This window comes from Halichondria panicea, chromosome 7 (genome assembly GCF_963675165.1).
Source record: "Halichondria panicea chromosome 7, odHalPani1.1, whole genome shotgun sequence".
Classification (NCBI taxonomy): Eukaryota; Metazoa; Porifera; class Demospongiae; order Suberitida; family Halichondriidae; genus Halichondria; species Halichondria panicea.
In genome coordinates, this window is record NC_087383.1 from 5,004,864 (window position 1) to 5,023,993 (window position 19,130).

Genomic DNA, 19,130 nt, shown 5'->3' on the forward strand with positions numbered 1-19,130 from the left:
AGCTTTATGACTGAAACTTTCCTAAACTAGATATAATTTTTATGTGCGCATGGCCCAGGACCAACGCCACTTATAAGACGAAGTAGAGTGGCCATGGACTAGTAGTGGGATAGAGAAGCCGAGGAGAGTCAACCTGAGCGGCTGCTCTAAACCACAATAGCAGACCCATCAACTACAAAGTACGTCACGCATGATTTTTATTCTATTTTACTATCATGAGGGCGAAATTATTTTATTACCATGAGGGCGCAATGCACACGGTAGCGGTGGTGGGTGACCGTCTCATCTTCAATCGTAGGTGGGAGGGGCCACGGATGGACCTGTGCCAGCGGCTTCACGAAAGAGAAATTTGTTAGGTGCAACCGTCACATGGTTTACTTTTTTACAGCAACAATGCAACCATTTACCATGATGCAGTGGGAATAATTGCGAGGCGGACGTGATGCATGTGGTAGCGGTGACAAGTGACTTTAATTCTTGCTATATACTGGGAGGATCGCTGTTGTGCTAGGAATCTCCAGATTCAAAGATGCCAGCGAACATGAGATTATAAAGCGTACATATAATTATAATTATATGCACATAACTATAGACTACCTGGTATTTATAAAAGGCGGAAATTACAGAATGTGAGAAATATAATTATCAATCTGGTCATAGATCTATATAGCTACATTTAGTTATTATTGTGGACTGATATGACTAAGATTATGTAGTGTTGTACAGGTATTCCATACATGGTATAATTGTAAACAATATACAGATCTGTAGATCATGCACATTGTGCAGTTATGACAGGCTAGCCCTACAGTCAGTCAGTTTGCACATGCAGAGTATAATAGCAACTATGAGATTGAAGCTCCTCTTTGCAGCTATACTGGTGTGTGTACTGCCTTATGTTGCTTGCCAGACAGGGTGAGTTTATAAGAAATATTAAATATTGTATACTGAGTATCTACAAGTTACGTTTATATTCTATATACAGAGTGTGCTATGGACGGACCTCTACCCGGAGGCGCTCTGTCACCTACAGTCAGGGGCACTATAGTACACAGTATAACTGTGGGTGGTGGGGTTGGGGTAGATGTCAAAGGTATGGACTATAACTGTGTTGATGTACTGGCACTATATCTAATATGTTTTTTCAGGGCGCATACTAGACGAAATAGCCGAGAGACTTACTATACTGTGTATATGAGTCAAAGAAAGTGCTGTTCTGGTTACAGAGATGTTCGGGGGCGGTGCATGCGTAAGTTCATACCGTATAGAAGATTCTCTGTGCCAAATCCTAGAAATGTTCATAACCAACAAATTTTTTAATTATACTAACTGAATAGGACTCGTTTGATTACCATTAATTACACTTCATGTAGCTGTGTGCAGCTCTGGCTGCTACAATGGTGGCACCTGTATTTCTCCATATACCTGCTCGTGTGCTCGAGGTTGGATAGGAAGGAGTTGCTCACAAGGTATGTAAACACCATAATTATATCGTAGCTAATAATTTTTGAGGGCCAATATTTTTGTGGATTTCGTGGATTTCACCGTGTTCAATAAAAAACAAAACAGCTATCCTATGCAAAATTCATAAAAATAACCCTCCTACTATACGTATGTTGTGGAGTTCCTTCATATACCCACCACACTGTTATAACGGTGCCTGATACTAAAAGATGGCTTGTGAATATTATTTTGTGAACACAATCGTTGCCATTATCAGGTGCTGAGAACAGCACTGCCTGTAGTAATTAAGTTCCTTAAGTGGAACAATACTGCTTGTTAAAACTAATTTACCGGAATTCATTTCACAATGTACCTGAAAGCCTTACTAGTGGAAAGGCAGCCAGTAAGTTCTTTAAGTGAACAATACTGTTTAATTGTTCACTCTAATTAATGAGTAAACTAATTTACCGGAATTCATTTCACAATGTACCTTACTAGTGGAAAGACAGCCACATATCTGTGCATTAACACATGACATTCTAGCTTGATTTAAAGGCCTGAAGTTAAGGCTATAGGCGCATGCCCCCCATGACATTTTTAGACAATCTCAGATCAGTGTATAAGAGCCTAAGGGTGAACACAGAGCTCCCTCCTAAAAGAAGCCCTGATATGTGTGATAAGAACCGGGTCCAACAGTCAGTAGCCAAGAAACCCAGTATTTTTGATAAAATATTGTTTCTGCATGAGCTTAATTGAATTTGTTTAACGATCGAATGTATGTTTTATTGTTTGGGAAGTAGCTGTGAACGAACTATAATTATAAGCCTATAATAATTATTGTTCCACAGAATGTAAGTTACAGTTGACATTGTAATAATTACAGACACCTCACTGATACAATGCTGTACGTATACAGATATCAATGAGTGTACAAATGGACAGAACAACTGTGGAACTATACAATACTCAATATGCCAAAATACCAATGGAGGATATCGATGCAACTGCCTCTTTGGGACCTCCAGTGCTCGCCCATGTACAGGTTCGCCCAATTAATTGGCATGTAAATTTTATCTACAGTGAATGTACAGTTCCACCAAACCCTTTATCACCCCGGAATTTCCGAGTGTCATCCTTAAGCAGTACATCGGCTACAGTGAATTGGCAAGCTCCAGTTATGCAAACAAATAACGGAATATCTGGGTACAAGCTGGTTTTGAGAGAGCAAAAGTTTGGACAACGAGATGTGACTAAAAATGTTGCTGCAAACCGTCTATCGTATGCATTCTCTGGACTAGAAGAATTCAATACCTATGAAGTACAAATCAAGTCAGTGAGTGTTTTTACCTTCGAGTCATCTCTCGTATCTATCTCATTGACAACAATGGAAGCAGGTGTGTGCATACAATCGTATTGTATAAATGAGTATTTGGCATTGTGTCAATACTATACACATTATTTTAGATGGTCTCATGTCAGTATATTATTATACACGTACACAGCACCAGCATCACCTCCTGGCTCACTGTCTGGCAGCAGTCATGGTTCGAATGCACTCTCCCTTTCTTGGAGGTCTGTGTCCCCTATAGATATAAATGGCCGACTGAATTGCTATGAGATTGACATAATGGAGGTGGAGACTGGGCGACAGTTTCAAACTACTTCATCCTCCACTGGCAAAACGATAGTCTCTCTTCATCCCTACTATGTTTACAAGTGTAGAGTGGCCGCGGTAACCATTGCAAGAGGGCCATACACTCAGTACATCAACATTAGAACTGATGAGAGTGGTGAGTTACTAAGAAATTGTATACTGAATAGCGCGAAACTTTTGGGGGTTTAATTTTCACTGTTTTCGAGGGTTAGCAATTCTACGAAAAATTTTCACCGAGCACAGCTAGTGGCAGATACAATGTCATTGACAAGTCGCGATTTATTCATTTCTACATAAATTAAGTTCCTCAAAAATTTCGCGCTATACCGTAATTTACTTCCACAAACCTTCAAATTTGCAGTTTATACCAGATAGATTTATGTATACTATTTACAATTATTTTGGGTTCAAAAATTGCATGGATATCATGCATATAGAGTCCCAGCGATGCACTTAGTTCCTATTCCTAAATGTATAGCACCAAGTGCGCCCCCGGGGAATATTCAAGCCACCGCTACTACTACATCTATAACAGTCACATGGGTTCCACCTGACTCTACCTATCGCAATGGTATTATTCGTCGATATAAACTTAATCTCATTGAGAACGAAACAATGACCCACTACGAGAAAGAGTACACTGGAACAAGAGCTGTTATTGTAGGGAAACATCCATTTTACACATACCACTTCAATATCTCAGCTGTAACAGTTGCTGCTGGACCATACAGTATGCCAAATGTTATCAGACTCCAAGAAACAGGTAATAATAATAATTACAGTAATAATAAGTACAGCAACTTAAATTAAGCAGCGATCTGTTAACGGTAACGTAGAATTTGTAACATACCGTAATACCTTGATTTAAAGCGACACTTTTTACGAAACCAGAGGTCGCTTCTTTTGGAGGTTGAAAAATTATATTGAAGTCCTGGTGTCGCATATTTATAGGGTAGCATCTAATTATAGAGGTAACTAGCTCTACAGAGTCTACTTGTCTCGATTTCAGGCCGCTTATAAACACTGATTTTCCAGTGGGCTACAATCGAGGCTGGGGAGTAGCTACATTTACGAATGCGACATTATAAAAAATAATTGTCAACGCAGCTGTCGCTATTTTTAGAGGTCAGAAAATTGCTGAAGCTCCAGGGTGTCGCATAATTATAAATCGAGGTATTACGTTACACCTCATAAATGATTGCTATGTTTACATTAGTAGGTAATTAACAGTTTAACAGTATAATATAGTTATCGACTCTCGACTTATACAGCTCCAACAGCTGCACCTCAGTTTGTCAGTGGTATTGCAGTTAATCCGACAACAATCTCTCTCGAATGGTCTCCTCCCCCAAAACAACACTGGAATGGTATTATTCGAAGGTACAAAGTCAGTGTTTTGGAGAGAGAGTCTGGCTCAATACTCGAAGACTCCACAACTCGACTCACAACAACTATACAATCACTCCATCCAGATTATAGCTACGTATGTAAAGTTGCTGCAATTACTGTTGCTGAGGGCGTTTATTCCAGAACAGTAATAGTTTCAACTCCTATCTCAAGTAAGAAAACATCTATATGCATGAAAGGTCTTATCATGTAACGTTTCAGCCCCCAGTGCACCACCAAGGAACATTGATTTGACACCACAAGGTCCTCGTACCTTGCTCATAAGTTGGGACCCACCACTGCTTGAGAATAGAAATGGTCCAATCATCGGATTCACAGTGAACATTACAGATAGTATTGGACACATTCAAGTGCACACAACCAATACAACTTTACAGCAAAGATCGCTTTACCCATATACAACCTATAGGGTATTCATAGCTGCTATAACTGAAGTAGGAGCAGGTCCATACAGTGTTGCAAGGGAAATTGAAATGCCTGAAGATGGTAAGCGATGTTGAATGTGTGGTTGTGCATATTCTAATTTATTTGGCCTTTTGCGTGCAGTACCGTCTGAGCCTGTTCATCCAAGTGCAACTACTGTCATCGGAAATCCATATCAGTTGGCAATTACTTGGCAACCACCTCTTGAGCCCAATGGAATTTTGACCGTCTACAATATATACTGTCTGCCAACTCTTGGTTATGACATGAAAGTCATTACTGTTGGAGCAAGGATCAATCATTCCAGCCTGTTTCCTGGCCTCAGACCATACACTGTGTACAACTGTTTCGTTTCGTGCAATACTTCAGCAGGAGAAAGTAACGTTAGTCAATCTGTTTCTGCCAGGACTGACGAGTCAAGTAAGTTGGAACGTACCTATTTGTATTTTATATGATTGTACTTAAATGCAGCTCCAGAAGATGCACCCAATCAACTTGCAGCTTTTTCCAACATATCCGATACCATTTCTCTAAGCTGGAAGGAACCAACCATTCCAAATGGGCCAATTATTTCATACACTGTGACTCACAATGAGACAGACACGAACGTAACACAAGTGGTTGTTGACTCTACTCAGCTTGAAATAACAGGATTAATACCATTCACTTTCTATACAGTTATTATATACGCTTCAACAAGAATTGGTGATGGGCCTTCTGCGTCAACAACAATACAATCTGCTGAGTCGAGTAAGTTTATTGATAATTATTTCAGTGCATGTATAAACTAATATTTACCTTCATAATTATAATAGATCCTGGCGCTCCACCTCAAAACATTGCTGTTTCTGTCGTTAGCTCCACTAACACTGTAGTGTCTTGGCTTCCTCCAGACCCGGAAAATAGAAATGGAATCATAACACATTATAGGATTGTGCTTACAGACGAGGACTTTAATGTCAGTGGGGCTATCATTACAGTTACCGGCACAAAGTATACCTTCAAAACCCTTGAAGAGTTTGTTAGATATTCCTTTACGATTACTGCTGCTACTAGTGCTGGATTGGGTCCATTTTCGGAACGTCTTAATTTTACAACGTTTGAAGCTAGTAAGAACACAATCACTAACCTGAACCATTACATATAACTATACCTAAATTTTTGCAGTCCCTTCCGCACCTCCCCAGTCTGTCCACGGTGTTTTTCACTCCTCAACAGTAATACAGTTTTCTTGGTCACCTCCACCTCCTCTGGATGTAAATGGCGTAATCAAGTATTATGTAGCTGAAGTGACAGAAAGGTACACAGGAAAATCATGGACTTTCTTTGCTGTGGACTCTCTGGTATACATTGGCTCTCTCCACCCTTACTATCTATATGACTGTGCTGTTGCTGCCCATACAATCGGAAGTGGTCCTTACTCGGACACTTTGACAATACAGACTGATGAGGAGGGTAGGTTAACAATAAAAACACACACACTAAAATGAGATTAATCATCGTTAACTTATGCAGCCCCAAGTGTTTCTCCTACTATTTTGACCGCATCAGTTACATCTCATTCAATTAGATTATCAGTATCTCCACCTTCATTCGAGAGCACCAATGGTTTGCTAAGATACTATTCAATGAGTGTAGTTGAAACTAAAACTGGTGAAGAGTATGTTGTAGTTTCGGCAAACACGACGATTACTATGATCAGTGGACTACATCCAGATTACACCTACATCTGTTCAGTTGCTGCGTACACAATTGGACTTGGGCCTTACAGCGACACAATAACAGTGACCCTTGAAGAAGCAAGTAAGTACCTTATAGGGGGTATAAACTTTTGCGGAAAGACAGTTAATTTTTGCGGAATAGCAGCCTTTTTGCAGCATGCATACATGCGATATTAAATCCGTAGGTATAAATCTTCGCGGTACATGCTTAATATAAGCGAAAACCGCGAACATTATTCAATATCTGCATAATTATGTACGACTGATATTGAATGTACTCATTCTGTTAATATAATTGTATCTAGAGCCAACAGGACCACCATTGAACATATCTGGATACTCAACTGGATCAGAAAGTATACACGTAATGTGGGGTCCACCATTATCTGAGTTACAAAATGGAGCAATACGATATTACATTGTGTCTGTCACTGAATTGAAAACAGGAGCTTTGAGGAATCACACAACCTCCACTGCAGAGATTAACATAGCCTCTCTCCATCCATACTACAGCTATGCAATCAATGTAGCTGCTGCGACCATTGGCCCTGGGCCATTCTCCACTGAAATCACAATTCAAACGGAGGAAGATGGTGAGTTTAATCAGTAGATCATAACTATTGGGTCTAAAATCGTATATTTATCTGTATAGTTCCGACAGCACCAGCTGGGAACGTCACAGTAGTTGCAGTATCTTATAAATCAGTCGAGTTGTCGTGGGACCCTCCGCCTCTTGAACATCAGAATGGAGTAATTATGGGATATAATGCCACAATCGAAGAAACAAAATCAGGGAAAATATTCACAATTATTGTGCACAGTCCAAACGTGATAGTGGAAAGCTTGAAAGCACACACTACTTATGAAGTCACTGTGACATCTTACACTCTGGTTGGCGCTGGTCCAAGAAGCAGAGGACTTATTGTCACAACTGATCAGACAGGTATAACAGCTTGCAGAATTTATTATAATCGTAATCTTGTAGATCTACAATTGTAGCAGCACAAATTTGCATTTCAGTTGCTTTATCGCCATAGTGCCAATTGCAACTCATGGCGAGGCTAACATTACGGTAATGTGCAGTCTATAGGACTTCAACTAGATCGTCCATTGATTACCACAGACCCATACATGCGTGTTGTGCAATTCAAAATGCTATCTAATAATCTAATAATTATTATTTGCAGCACCATCATCAGCTCCAGTGAATATGACAATTTCAGATATCAAATCTACAGAATTTCTGCTCACTTGGACTGCACCACCGTATGAATCACACAATGGCATAATTACTGAATATGTAGTCAACATCACAGAAGTGGAAACTGGTGACATGTACAAACTTGTCTCACAGACAGCGTCCATCATAGTTCAATCACTCCATGCATTTTACTCTTACGAGTGCACTGTGTCTGCAGTAACTGTTGCGGAGGGGCCATATACAGAGGCGGTCACTGCCAGAACGCTGGAAGATGGTATGTGTGATACTCTGTTTATAGCTTCACATAATTATTGATTTGCAATAGTTGTATTTGCAACATATACGTTTTTTGTATAGCTCCAGATGGATATCCAAAAAATGTGTCAGTTGGAAACATCAGTTCTGAGTCAGTTATTCTCACTTGGGATCCTCCTCAATATTCAGAGAGGAATGGAGTGATAAACCGTTACGATATTAACTTGACTGATGCTGAACTGGAAACAATAGCTCAGATTGTTACTACTTCTGCTTACATTGAGATTTCTAGTCTAAGTCCCTTTACAACCTACTTTACTTTTGTGTCTGCTTCAACTAGTGCTGGAATGGGTCCATTTGGAACTTCTTTGTCATTTACAACACTAGAAGATGGTGAGCTGTGTGTACAATGTGTGTGGTGTGTATATGATAATACTATGATGTTGACAATACACGCGCAGCACCAGCATCAGCTCCAACACTCCTCTCCAGTAATGCGAGTGATTCAAAAACCATTTATCTTTCTTGGAGTCCTCCAAAACCAACCTACCACAATGGAATTATAAGGGAATATCATACTGAGATCCTTGAAGTTGAGACAGGCATGATATTCTACCACATCACTTCATCTACCTATATAAGAATATCCTCACTTCACGCTGACTACACATATGAATGGTCTGTAGCAGCAGTGACGGTTGCTGCAGGCCCTAAAAGTTACACAGTGAGTGTAAAAACTCCTGAAGATGGTAAGTGGCTAAGTGTACAATAGAAGAAAAACACGGGCCTGACCATTGGTGTAAAAGGAATTGTTGGCGAGATGTTTAAAACTGTTGTTGTTCTTTCCTGTAGTTCCGACTGGGTACCCACAAAACATTGAAGTAACTAATGTTACTACGACCATGATAGATCTACAATGGAACCCACCACTCACTCATGAGCAGAATGGGGTAATCACTGGGTACAAAATTAAGGTTCAGAAAATTGAGACCAATTCAAACTGGACTACTCTCACCACTGAATCGAGGACGGTATCTATCACCCAATTAGAAGCTCACACTGTGTATATGATAGTAATCGCAGCAACAACACTACCAGGAGGAGGCCCATACAGCCCTATACTGACTGCCCTAACACAAGAAGATGGTGAGGGGATATCATATTAAATTTTGATTTAGTGGTTAAACCAGTAAGTTTCAATATGGAAAAAAAATCTCTGTCTTACAGAATTCGTGGCATTGTTCATTACGAACACATCACCACAATTATCACCTTAATTTTTCAGCTCCTGACAGCCACCCAACTAATCTAACTGGATACTCAATCAACTCCACCTATATTTTCTTGGACTGGGATCAACCACCAGAGGAGAAATTAAATGGAATTTTGAGGCAATACAAGATTAACATCACAGAGGATATCACTGGGAAAAGATTACAATTCATAACGGGACCATACCCCACGGAAATAACTGTTGGTCCTCTTCACCCTGATTACACATACCACTGCACAGTAGTAGCATACACTGTAGGAGAAGGTCCACATACCAGCATTCTACCAATACGCACTAAAGAGGATGGTGAGTCCGGTATTGTCATAACGCTCACGCACCATTCTTTAAAATTTGGTTTTGGTATTTTTATTATATTTAAATAAAGAATTCTTATAATTTTAGTCATATACTGTTCCTTTGTTCCCAAGGTTCCTTATAGATCTAGGTATAAAGTGTAATTGCTGTTATGGCCCACTAGAGTGTATTTGTAACCTATAGATTGGACGGGTTATATCCCAGTTCGCGGTCACAGTATAATTATACTTGTCACAAAATCTGAGTTTCAATTATCTCTATAGCAATAGAATACTTATTATAATTATACGTACAGCCCCTTTGAGTGGACCAACAAATGTTACGGCTGGTGCTCTTGGTTCAAGAACAATATCTATAAGCTGGCTTCCTCCTCCTGTTGATGAACGAAATGGTCTCATTCGAGCTTACCTTGTGATTGTAAGTTTTACTGGTGGAAACGAAACTTTTGTTCTCTCAGCAGATATGCGCTCAACTAACATCTCTGGACTTCAAGCATACACCGTCTACGAGTGTAGCATTCATGCCGTCACTGTAAGCACTGGACCACCCACACGAGTTACAGTCAAAACAGAAGAAGATGGTATGTGAATACCAGTATGTAACTATCGTGTTATAATTATATCACCTATTCCCTGTTGTATGTAGCTCCAACAAGCCCACCAGCAGATATTAACATAGAGGCATTGAATTCAATTACTTTCCAACTGTCATGGGCTCCACCAGCTCATATAAATGGGATAATAAGGAAATACATAATAAATGTAACCGAGGTGGAAACGCACAGCGAAATGAAACTGGTTTCATTAGAATTAACTAACACTGTACAGCCCCTTCACCCATTTTATCACTACAAGTGCACACTATCAGCAGTAACTATAGCACCAGGACCTTGGTCAAAGCCAATTATCATACAATTGCCAGAAGCAGGTGAGCCCAATCTCATAAATTTAGACAAGTGTGTGCATGTGTTTTGTAATAATAGCTCCAAGTCTTACACCTACTGATGTTACTGTTATGGCTACAACATCATCATCAATCTCATTTTACTGGAAAAGTCCTCCTGCCTATGCCATTAACGGCATCATCAGAAGCTACTATTTGACATTGACCGAAGAAAATACAGGAAAGCACTTGCATATAACGGCAAAGTCCCCACCTCAAATATTCGAAGTGTTGCATTCTTTCTACAATTACACCTTGCAAATCGCTGCTTTTACAGTTGAGGTTGGCCCTTACTCAGACCCTGTCACTGTAACCACCTTGGAAGACTGTAAGTACACCTTTACATACATGTACATAATACAAGCAATATGAACTGCAGCAACGATAATACCCGTATTTCAGATCCCACAGGGTCACCATTAAATGTAAACTCGAAGATTTGTTCATCAAAAAGTATCCAGGTGAACTGGGAGCCACCAGAAGGAATAAAGCAAAATGGTATCATCACATCATACGTGATTCAAATAATGAGCCCCACAGAAAGAAGGAAAATAATATCCAATGTTACAAATGTGGACATATTTAACCTTTCACCATACACCACATACTCTGTGTTTGTGTCTGCGGTCAACAGTGTAGGAAAAGGGCCATTCACATTGCCAGTGACTGTTACAACACTAGAGGACGGTAAGCATGCAGAACAATGAATGATGTAAACTATCTATCTTTTCTTACAGCACCCGCTGCAGCCCCAGAATCACTTGCTGTGACAGATATTACATCAAAAAGCGTCAAACTTTCATGGTTGCCTCCTCAAAAAGAACTTACAAATGGAGTTATCAGAAACTATGTCATTGAAATACAAGAAACAAATACTGGGATGAACTTCTCTCTTAAAACCAGTGTACACTTAACGCATGTGGTTGGTGATTTGCATCCCTACTATACGTACCGTTTTTCGATTTATGCAGTAACAGTTTCAACTGGACCGTTGACAACGCCACTAATTGCCACAACACTTGAAAGTAGTGAGTTGCCAAGAGCAAAATTGTAGCAAAACCTTGATATCAAATTTGTGCACTTATTAAAGCAGTTACATGATTGTAATTACCCATGCTCATACATGTACGTAGTTCCCACTGGGTCACCACAACAAGTAAATGCCACAGTTCTGGATTCTACTTCACTTGAACTTTATTGGGATGCACCACCAGCAGATGAACAAAACGGAAATATTAATCACTATCGTATTACTGCAACAGCAGTAGACACGGGACAAATGTTTGAGGTTAAAACAACCGATGATTGTACATCACAAGCAATACGATCTCTGCACCCTTTCTTCACTTATCAGTTCATAGTTGCTGCCGCAACGAAAGTGGGTAAAGGACCCCATAGTGCTATATATCAAATACAGCAGCCAGAAGATGGTAAGTTAGGGTAGAAAATGTATGAGCGTAATTAACCTCATAATCTATATTTTCTTTGTTTCTCCACACAGTGCCATCATCAGCTCCACTGGGTCTCACTGGTGATTCACTGAATTCCACAGCAATATTTCTGGAATGGAAACCTCCAACTCATCGAAAAAGAAATGGCCTGATAACCTCATACACAGTCCGAATACAAGACGTGTTCACTAACAACTCAAATATCTTATTGCACAGCAGTCTTCATCTGATTGTTCCCTCACTGCACCCATTCCACCAGTACACATTTGATGTCGCAGCTAATACTTCAGTAGGAAGGGGTCCTTTTAGCACTCCTATCACAATCAGAACACTAGAAGATGGTAAGTCACTTTTCATAACATTGCTTTGCAAGAACAATTACTACTAATGTCTTTTGTTGCTCAGCTCCATCTGCTCCTCCACGGAATGTTGAAGTGACATTCGTTAACTCGAGCTCAATTAGAATAAGATGGACAAGTCCAGCAGTTGTGAACAAAAATGGATTGATACGTTACTACATTATCAAATTCACAAGTTTGAGTGACAATAAAACAGTGAACTACAACGCTAGCTCTGCTGACAAGGAGATAACTGGCTTGGGTGCTTATAAAACATACATTTTTCGTATTGCGGCATTCACTACTGCAACCGGCCCATTCAGTGACACAATTAAGCTACAAACCTTACAAGATGGTTCGTTAACTACATATATACATGCATCTGTATCCTGTAACCTTTTTTGCATTAAGCAGCACCGAGTGGGTCCCCACAAAGTGTACACATTGCAACAGTGACCTCTACATCAGTAGCTATGAAGTGGACGCCTCCAGAGCCATCAAAACAGAATGGGGAGATCTCTGGTTACACAATACACATCAAACCAAATCCAACAGACAAGAATAAGTACAGCACCATAACAATCAGAGTGCCTCCAAACAAATTAAACTGGACTCAACAAGGTTACTCATCAATTACACCATAGTAACTGCTTTTCTAATTGACGCATTTTGTCAATCGTAGGACTTGCCATCTTTACAAACTACACAGTGAATATTGCTGCTAAAACAATCGCTGGTATAGGACCATTCTCTCAGGCTATTAGATTCAAAACTAAAGAGACGCGTAAGTTCAAATAGTGTCTCAATTTACTATTATGATCTGATGAATTTAAAGCTCCTAGCCCACCATCTGGAGTTGTCATAACAACATACAACAGCACAATTATCAAACTGGAATGGGATGAGCCAAAGAGGCCTAATGGGATTATTCTTGGATATCAGGTTGTATACAAGGGATTTCGAACTAACTCAGAAAAGGTTTGTACACATACTCTCCGCAGGTCTATACCATGCAAACCTTATTTCAGACAAGTGGTCCATTTGTCCTCACACTTGACGCAACAGAAAGGGCAGTGATTATTGATAATCTTTCTCCTGGATTAACTTATGAGTTTAATGTAAGCAACACGTGCTATAGTGTGTTGCCAATAGAAATCCCGGTATTTATTAGGTGACGGCAAAGACATCGGTTGGCTTTGGTGAAAGCAGAACAATTACCGTTGATATTCCATCAATTGAAAAAGGTACATGCATTTACACAAATCTCATGCCATATTATATACATACATGTAGGTACACAAGGAAAGCAATTACCGCCAGAAGAGGACACACACTATGTGATAATAATATGCGTACTGGGTTTTTTGGTGATACTTCTGGTTGTAGCTTTTACTGCGTGGAGGATCAGACGTAACAAGCTCAAGAAGAAAAGGTGTGTTCTTGAATGTGAGCACAAAACATGTTAATGAACTCCAATTAATTTTAGGGAACAGATAAATGTTAATCCAGAATTTCAACGAAATACGCCGCAACACCTCCAGGTACATATGCGTTAATCATGCAGGCAGTTCAATTTTTCATGAATACGGTTGGGCAAGTATTACAAATATGTATACGTATCCACATGCAGTGGATTCACAATGAAGTCTATCGCACACCCGAATCAGTGGTGCCTGCACCCTCTGATTCTAAAACAGGTAAGCTTTCAGATAAAAATGAATACTATACATCTCACTATACATCTCACTAACATTGTTACTGTACAGAAAATCAGGGCAAAAACCAAGAAAAAGAGGACAGCTTTTAAGTTCAGGTGTTTTAAGTAACATTAGTTTTCTAAGTAATCATAACTAGCATAGTTTACAGTGTGTACCTACAAGAAATAATTTGCTGTGATAATAATTATACGTATGAAATTAAGTTGCACATGCAGTGTTAGTATAGGAAATGTGCAGTTTCCCTTTTACCTATAATTATGCTAAAGATACGTAACACAATGCTGATCGAGTAATAAACCTTAATGTGGTCTCGATTTTATTCCATCAGACTCCAGTTTCTCTCTCAATTTAGTCTTTAAATCTTCATCGAAGACATAGTCGACAGCTTGCTTTGATAGTTCCCGTATGTCACTAATGGACAGACCAAATGTCTGAGCTGTGACTTGATACTCTTCTGACAGCGTGGTGGAGAAAATTCCTTTATCATCAGTCTGTCAAAAAATAAAAACAAAAATTATGACATGTACGATAAGCAATGAAACCAGTACTCACACAGATGACAATAGGGTGAGCTCTATTTATCCAAAATCCAAATTGATGTTGGTCATAACTTGGTACAGTGTGGCATTTCACATTAGAGGTTAAGCACAACTCTGTAATGGCATCACGAGTAAAGTCAATGCTATTTAAAGTATTGTCAAACTACCCACCAATAGGAATCTTGTAGTTAGTAACTAATTCCATATTTTCAATAGTTCCTCCATTGGATGGTAGCAAAAACGTTCCATGCCCAATTCTGTCTGGTGGTAAACTTAGCAGGAGGGAGGTCTCATTGTTCACATCCGGTACCTATATTGATACAACAGGGCGTTGGTTTTTTAATTGTTACAGGTGGAAAACGTAACAGACCTCAGCCAGATGGATTGAAACTTTGAGGCCAGATTCTTTGGCATATTTGAGAGCAGGTAGCAATTCACGAACGTTGCCAACCTGATAAAATGGCAGGCAGTCACTTTAATTATCACAAGAAGGACACAGATAATAATTATAACTGAGAGTGTCTAAACTAAAATTCCTTCGGTCTTGTCGAGCATGAGCGCAGCTAGTAACGTAAGTAGAAAAATAACAGTGATAACAGTAAGTTAGCAAGTGAACACATTCTTTTCACGTTACGAGCAAAGCACCTCTGGATTTCCACTGAAGTCTATTCCTACAACATTTGTTGGGGAAGACTTTCTATACTCTTTGGCCAACTCCACAGTATCTAATGCATCAGCGGCACCTCTACTCCGGTCAATTGATAGCAGCAACCTTTGAAGGAAACGTAATTACAATCTTCAATTTCTCACTAAGTTGTACCTCACATCTATAGAAAAATTAGATTCAGCAACTGCTTGCTCAACACCCTTCCACACAGCTTCAATGTAACTGATCTTGGTCATTCCTAATAATCACTAGCATCATCAATTGGTAAAGGAGAAACCTCTTTCCAAAACTGGATAACTATTTAGCAACTATAACCTTACAAAATTTAAGCGGTACGTACATACAATGTACACCATGTACCTGTGGAAGGGTTACACCTGGGTGTGGATCGCAGTTCAAGATAAATAATTCCATCAGCGGCAAAGTCACACACTACATCACGAGCCACCTATGGAAGCATTCCAGATTCTATTATACATGTACAATCAAAGCGATGACCTCACCATTGTCACTGCTTCTTCATCACACACTACGGTGTGAATAATCTTGAACATGGCAAAGCATCTATATAGATCAATCATTCATAGCTGACACAGTTACAGAGCAAGAAATATATCAGGCGCATTTTTTAGGACCAACAAAAAATTGCCCTTGTCCAAGCTGATACTTAAATAAGCCACAGGCACTAATGTGCTACTGTTAAATAGTTTAAGTGTTTGCTTCTTGAAAGCACATGGCCAGAACTCTGGTGCGTATACATGTCTACAAAACATCACAGCTGGTGTATAATTATTATTGAGTAGATAAAATGGGTGTGGTCTACCTACCATTTCACCAGCTGTGAGCAGACTGGTGCTTACTTTTACTTTTCGAACATGCTTTTTGTAAACGCTATAAGAATGCTTTTGGGACCTTAAACTTTGTTCAGGCAGAAGTGGCGCTCAGTATGGTGGTACTGTAGCTACATGTTATGTATATCAACTATGGTATAATTATAATAATGTAGTTATTAATACTTATGCACTCTCAATATAATCATGTTACGACTTGCATACTCTTTTAAGGTCCTCTTGTTTCCTTTGTGGATAGTTGTAGTCCAGCCATGTGTGACACTAAAATCTGATGATGATTGCTTAAGTGTTTGGCGATACCTCTCAACCAGCTTCCTCATTGTAGAACTGCTAATGGAGCCATTTAGATGAGCATGCAGCTCCTATAGGAAGAAAAAAATTTATATTGGAATGTATGACTAGAGAAGGCGTTGATAACGCCTCGTGTGCAGATTGCACCGTCCAATCTGACTAGACGCTCAAGAATGTACACATGCACCTCTTGATTTCTGCCTACTTTTCTTGGAGAAGTATATTATAGTAAGGGTGTATAAAAAGAGAGAGGGCATATGTAACAGTTTGCGAGAAAAAACTAAAGTGGGCGGTGGAAAAGCACAGTAATAATTATAAAGATTTTTGTGTACAGTACAAATTTACGTCGTTTGTGAGACTATAGTGTATGCAAACAAGAAAAAACTTAAGTTGCTATAATTATGGGAAAAATGTCCAGGGAGCTTTATTTCGAAGTACGATTACCTCTTGATTTCTGCCTACTTTTCTTGGAGAAGTATTAAATTATTATAGCAAGGGTGATAAAACAGAGGAGGTAAGCCAAGGTCAACAGGGTAATTTTTAATGATCACCTTGTCCTGGGTTCTTGACCTTACAGCTACCGTTTCTGTTGCTCTTGATCGTTTATTTTCTGTTGGAAAGCTTGCTATACCTAGATCTATCTATCCAGTGCAGCAAACCAGTATATCAAAATTTATACCTTAGCTACAGAAGGCTAATTTTCCATATCTTGTGGTTTCGAAGAATAGAATCAAAGGTCAAAGGTTGCAATTAAATCTGGAATCTCTTCTCTCAAGCTAGTTTGTCTGGGGCGCGATAGCTCAACTGATTTCTGCTGTGATTTATGAACAGGATGAAGCTAGCGGTGGTGTATAAACCCAGGGGCGTGAGGGTAAACTCAATTTTACACATGTAAAACATAAGCTTTGTCATTGGCGTACCTCTGGTGATAAAATGCATTCTAAATAGAGGTTAAAGATCAACAATTGATTGACCTTTGACCTTTGCTTAGAACGACCGTAAGTCTCTAGTTGCATAGTAATTAAGTTAGTGCAGCAATCTTGATTTTGTCTGAATATCATAGATAGAAGGTTAATTATAGCTTCTACACAGGCTCTCCTTTTTCGTTCTTTATCACAATCGTTAAATAAGATAAAATACTGTATTAATCGTTCAATGAGATAAAATACGGTATTAATTGGAGGAATAAAGAAAGAAATAGACGTAGAGTTAGGAAAAAGGAGAGCCTGTATCGGGAAGTCGCGTGAGGGTAGAAGGGTGGTAGAAGGGTGGTAGAAGGGTGGTAGAAGGGTGAAAATGAGCGTGGGCATGCTGAGCTAGAGATGTTGGACTGCCCACGCAGATATCTATGACTAATAAAGCAGCAAGCTGAACATGGACTTGGAACTGGAAGTTTGCAAGCACTATAGCTAGCTATACCTTAGGCTTAGCTAGATGATCTACTAGTCTAGATTACATTTGCAATTGTGTGTTCAGATTCTATCATACTATCACCTTTTCTTGTGTCTTTCTACATGCTATAGTGTATAGTAGTATACATTTGTAGACCAAGAATAGCTTAGTCATATAGCAGGTAGCTACTGCCACCAGAGCTGGCCACGCTGGTTCTCTGATCTGACTTGCAGCACAGCTTGGTGGTTGTCTCAGTACAGTCTTATTAACTCTGAATGCGTGGGAGAATACCTTACGTCACGATTGTGGGTTACATATCGCCCACGTTCATAAAAATCCTTGTGGATCACGCGATTTCCCAAACCAGGCCTTACTTTTTCTTAACTGTACGCCCATTTCTTTCTTTGCTGCCTCACTTGTCTTTCTTATGATTTATGGATGAACAGTGACAACAGCAAGAAAAAGTAAGGCCTGGGAACGAGGCTAGGTTAATTATACCATAGTTGTTACAACAAAAACTCCAAAAATGCATTCAATCTGAGCTGGCGCTTTAGACCAAAAAGAAAAGCTGACTGCCTTTGGCGCGGCATCACATTACTTACAGCAGCCTTTCGCACTTTAAGAAAAATGCTCTCGCTTGAGCAGTTCTATTAAAGGCCTTATTTTACCGTAATTATAACGTATTATATTATTTATGTGAGACTATATGTACATGAATTTATATGGTGATATAATTATGGCCAACAATTTCGAATTTAGACTGGCGCTGTAATTACGCCAACTACGGTATGGTGGCACTGTAATTTACTACTACCGTAATTGATGTAATTACAGCACCAGAAAAATTAATTCCACTTCTGAGTGGCGCATCTTTTAGACCACAAAAAATTGCGTTCAGCCTTCGAATCTTATAAGCGCCAGAAAAAAAAATTCCAGCAACAATTGGCGCTTTTTAGGACCTAAAAAATAATGCTGATGCTGACGTGGCGCTTAAACTTATAAATTATGTTGGCGCTGTAATACGTTTAATTACATCAACTATTAATATTACGGCCTTCACTTACCAACTTGGGCAATCTTTTACATACATCCTTTACATATTGTTCTGCCATGGTTAGTCAAGCTGGAGAGGAACAGTGCTAAGCAAGTGAGGGAGGGTAAAGGTTGGAAGCCCAGCTAGGTTGCACTTCACTTGCATTAGTCTCATAAATTAGCCGCCCTTCCATGGAAGGGCGGCTAATTCATGAGA

At 39.4% G+C, this 19,130-nt stretch overlaps 2 protein-coding genes across 4 annotated transcripts; one reads left to right on the plus strand and one right to left on the minus strand.

Annotated features, from left to right (window-relative positions):
• Positions 1-754: 754 nt before the first annotated feature.
• On the plus strand, positions 755-14,339 carry LOC135338881 (phosphatidylinositol phosphatase PTPRQ-like). The gene is made up of 39 exons (XM_064534970.1): positions 755-915; positions 986-1,093; positions 1,149-1,249; positions 1,374-1,469; positions 2,360-2,485; positions 2,535-2,837; positions 2,946-3,233; positions 3,576-3,860; positions 4,369-4,656; positions 4,706-4,990; positions 5,051-5,347; positions 5,399-5,677; positions 5,743-6,036; positions 6,095-6,382; positions 6,443-6,730; positions 6,954-7,241; positions 7,301-7,591; positions 7,836-8,123; positions 8,207-8,497; positions 8,566-8,853; positions 8,957-9,250; positions 9,390-9,683; positions 9,988-10,272; positions 10,338-10,619; positions 10,675-10,962; positions 11,037-11,321; positions 11,372-11,662; positions 11,768-12,064; positions 12,136-12,426; positions 12,491-12,778; positions 12,838-13,044; positions 13,106-13,207; positions 13,259-13,401; positions 13,452-13,541; positions 13,595-13,667; positions 13,717-13,855; positions 13,910-13,964; positions 14,054-14,120; positions 14,190-14,339. Exons 1-39 carry the CDS (start codon positions 827-829, stop codon positions 14,228-14,230), a joined length of 8,673 nt encoding a protein of 2,890 aa, XP_064391040.1. The 5' UTR covers positions 755-826; the 3' UTR covers positions 14,231-14,339.
• LOC135338882 (adenosine deaminase-like protein) lies at positions 14,127-19,091 on the minus strand. 3 transcript variants are annotated; one of them, XM_064534973.1, is made up of 11 exons: positions 18,946-19,091; positions 16,403-16,560; positions 15,851-15,911; positions 15,708-15,795; positions 15,501-15,585; positions 15,326-15,452; positions 15,051-15,131; positions 14,852-14,990; positions 14,694-14,794; positions 14,440-14,632; positions 14,127-14,296 (listed from the first exon to the last, which is right to left on the minus strand). In XM_064534973.1, exons 1-10 carry the CDS (start codon positions 18,991-18,993, stop codon positions 14,441-14,443), a joined length of 1,080 nt encoding a protein of 359 aa, XP_064391043.1. In that variant the 5' UTR covers positions 18,994-19,091; the 3' UTR covers positions 14,127-14,296; position 14,440. The 3 variants fall into 3 exon arrangements, with proteins under 3 accessions (XP_064391043.1, XP_064391042.1, XP_064391041.1); XM_064534972.1 differs by having other exon boundaries at positions 14,127-14,390; XM_064534971.1 differs by having other exon boundaries at positions 14,127-14,632.
• Positions 19,092-19,130: the final 39 nt, after the last annotated feature.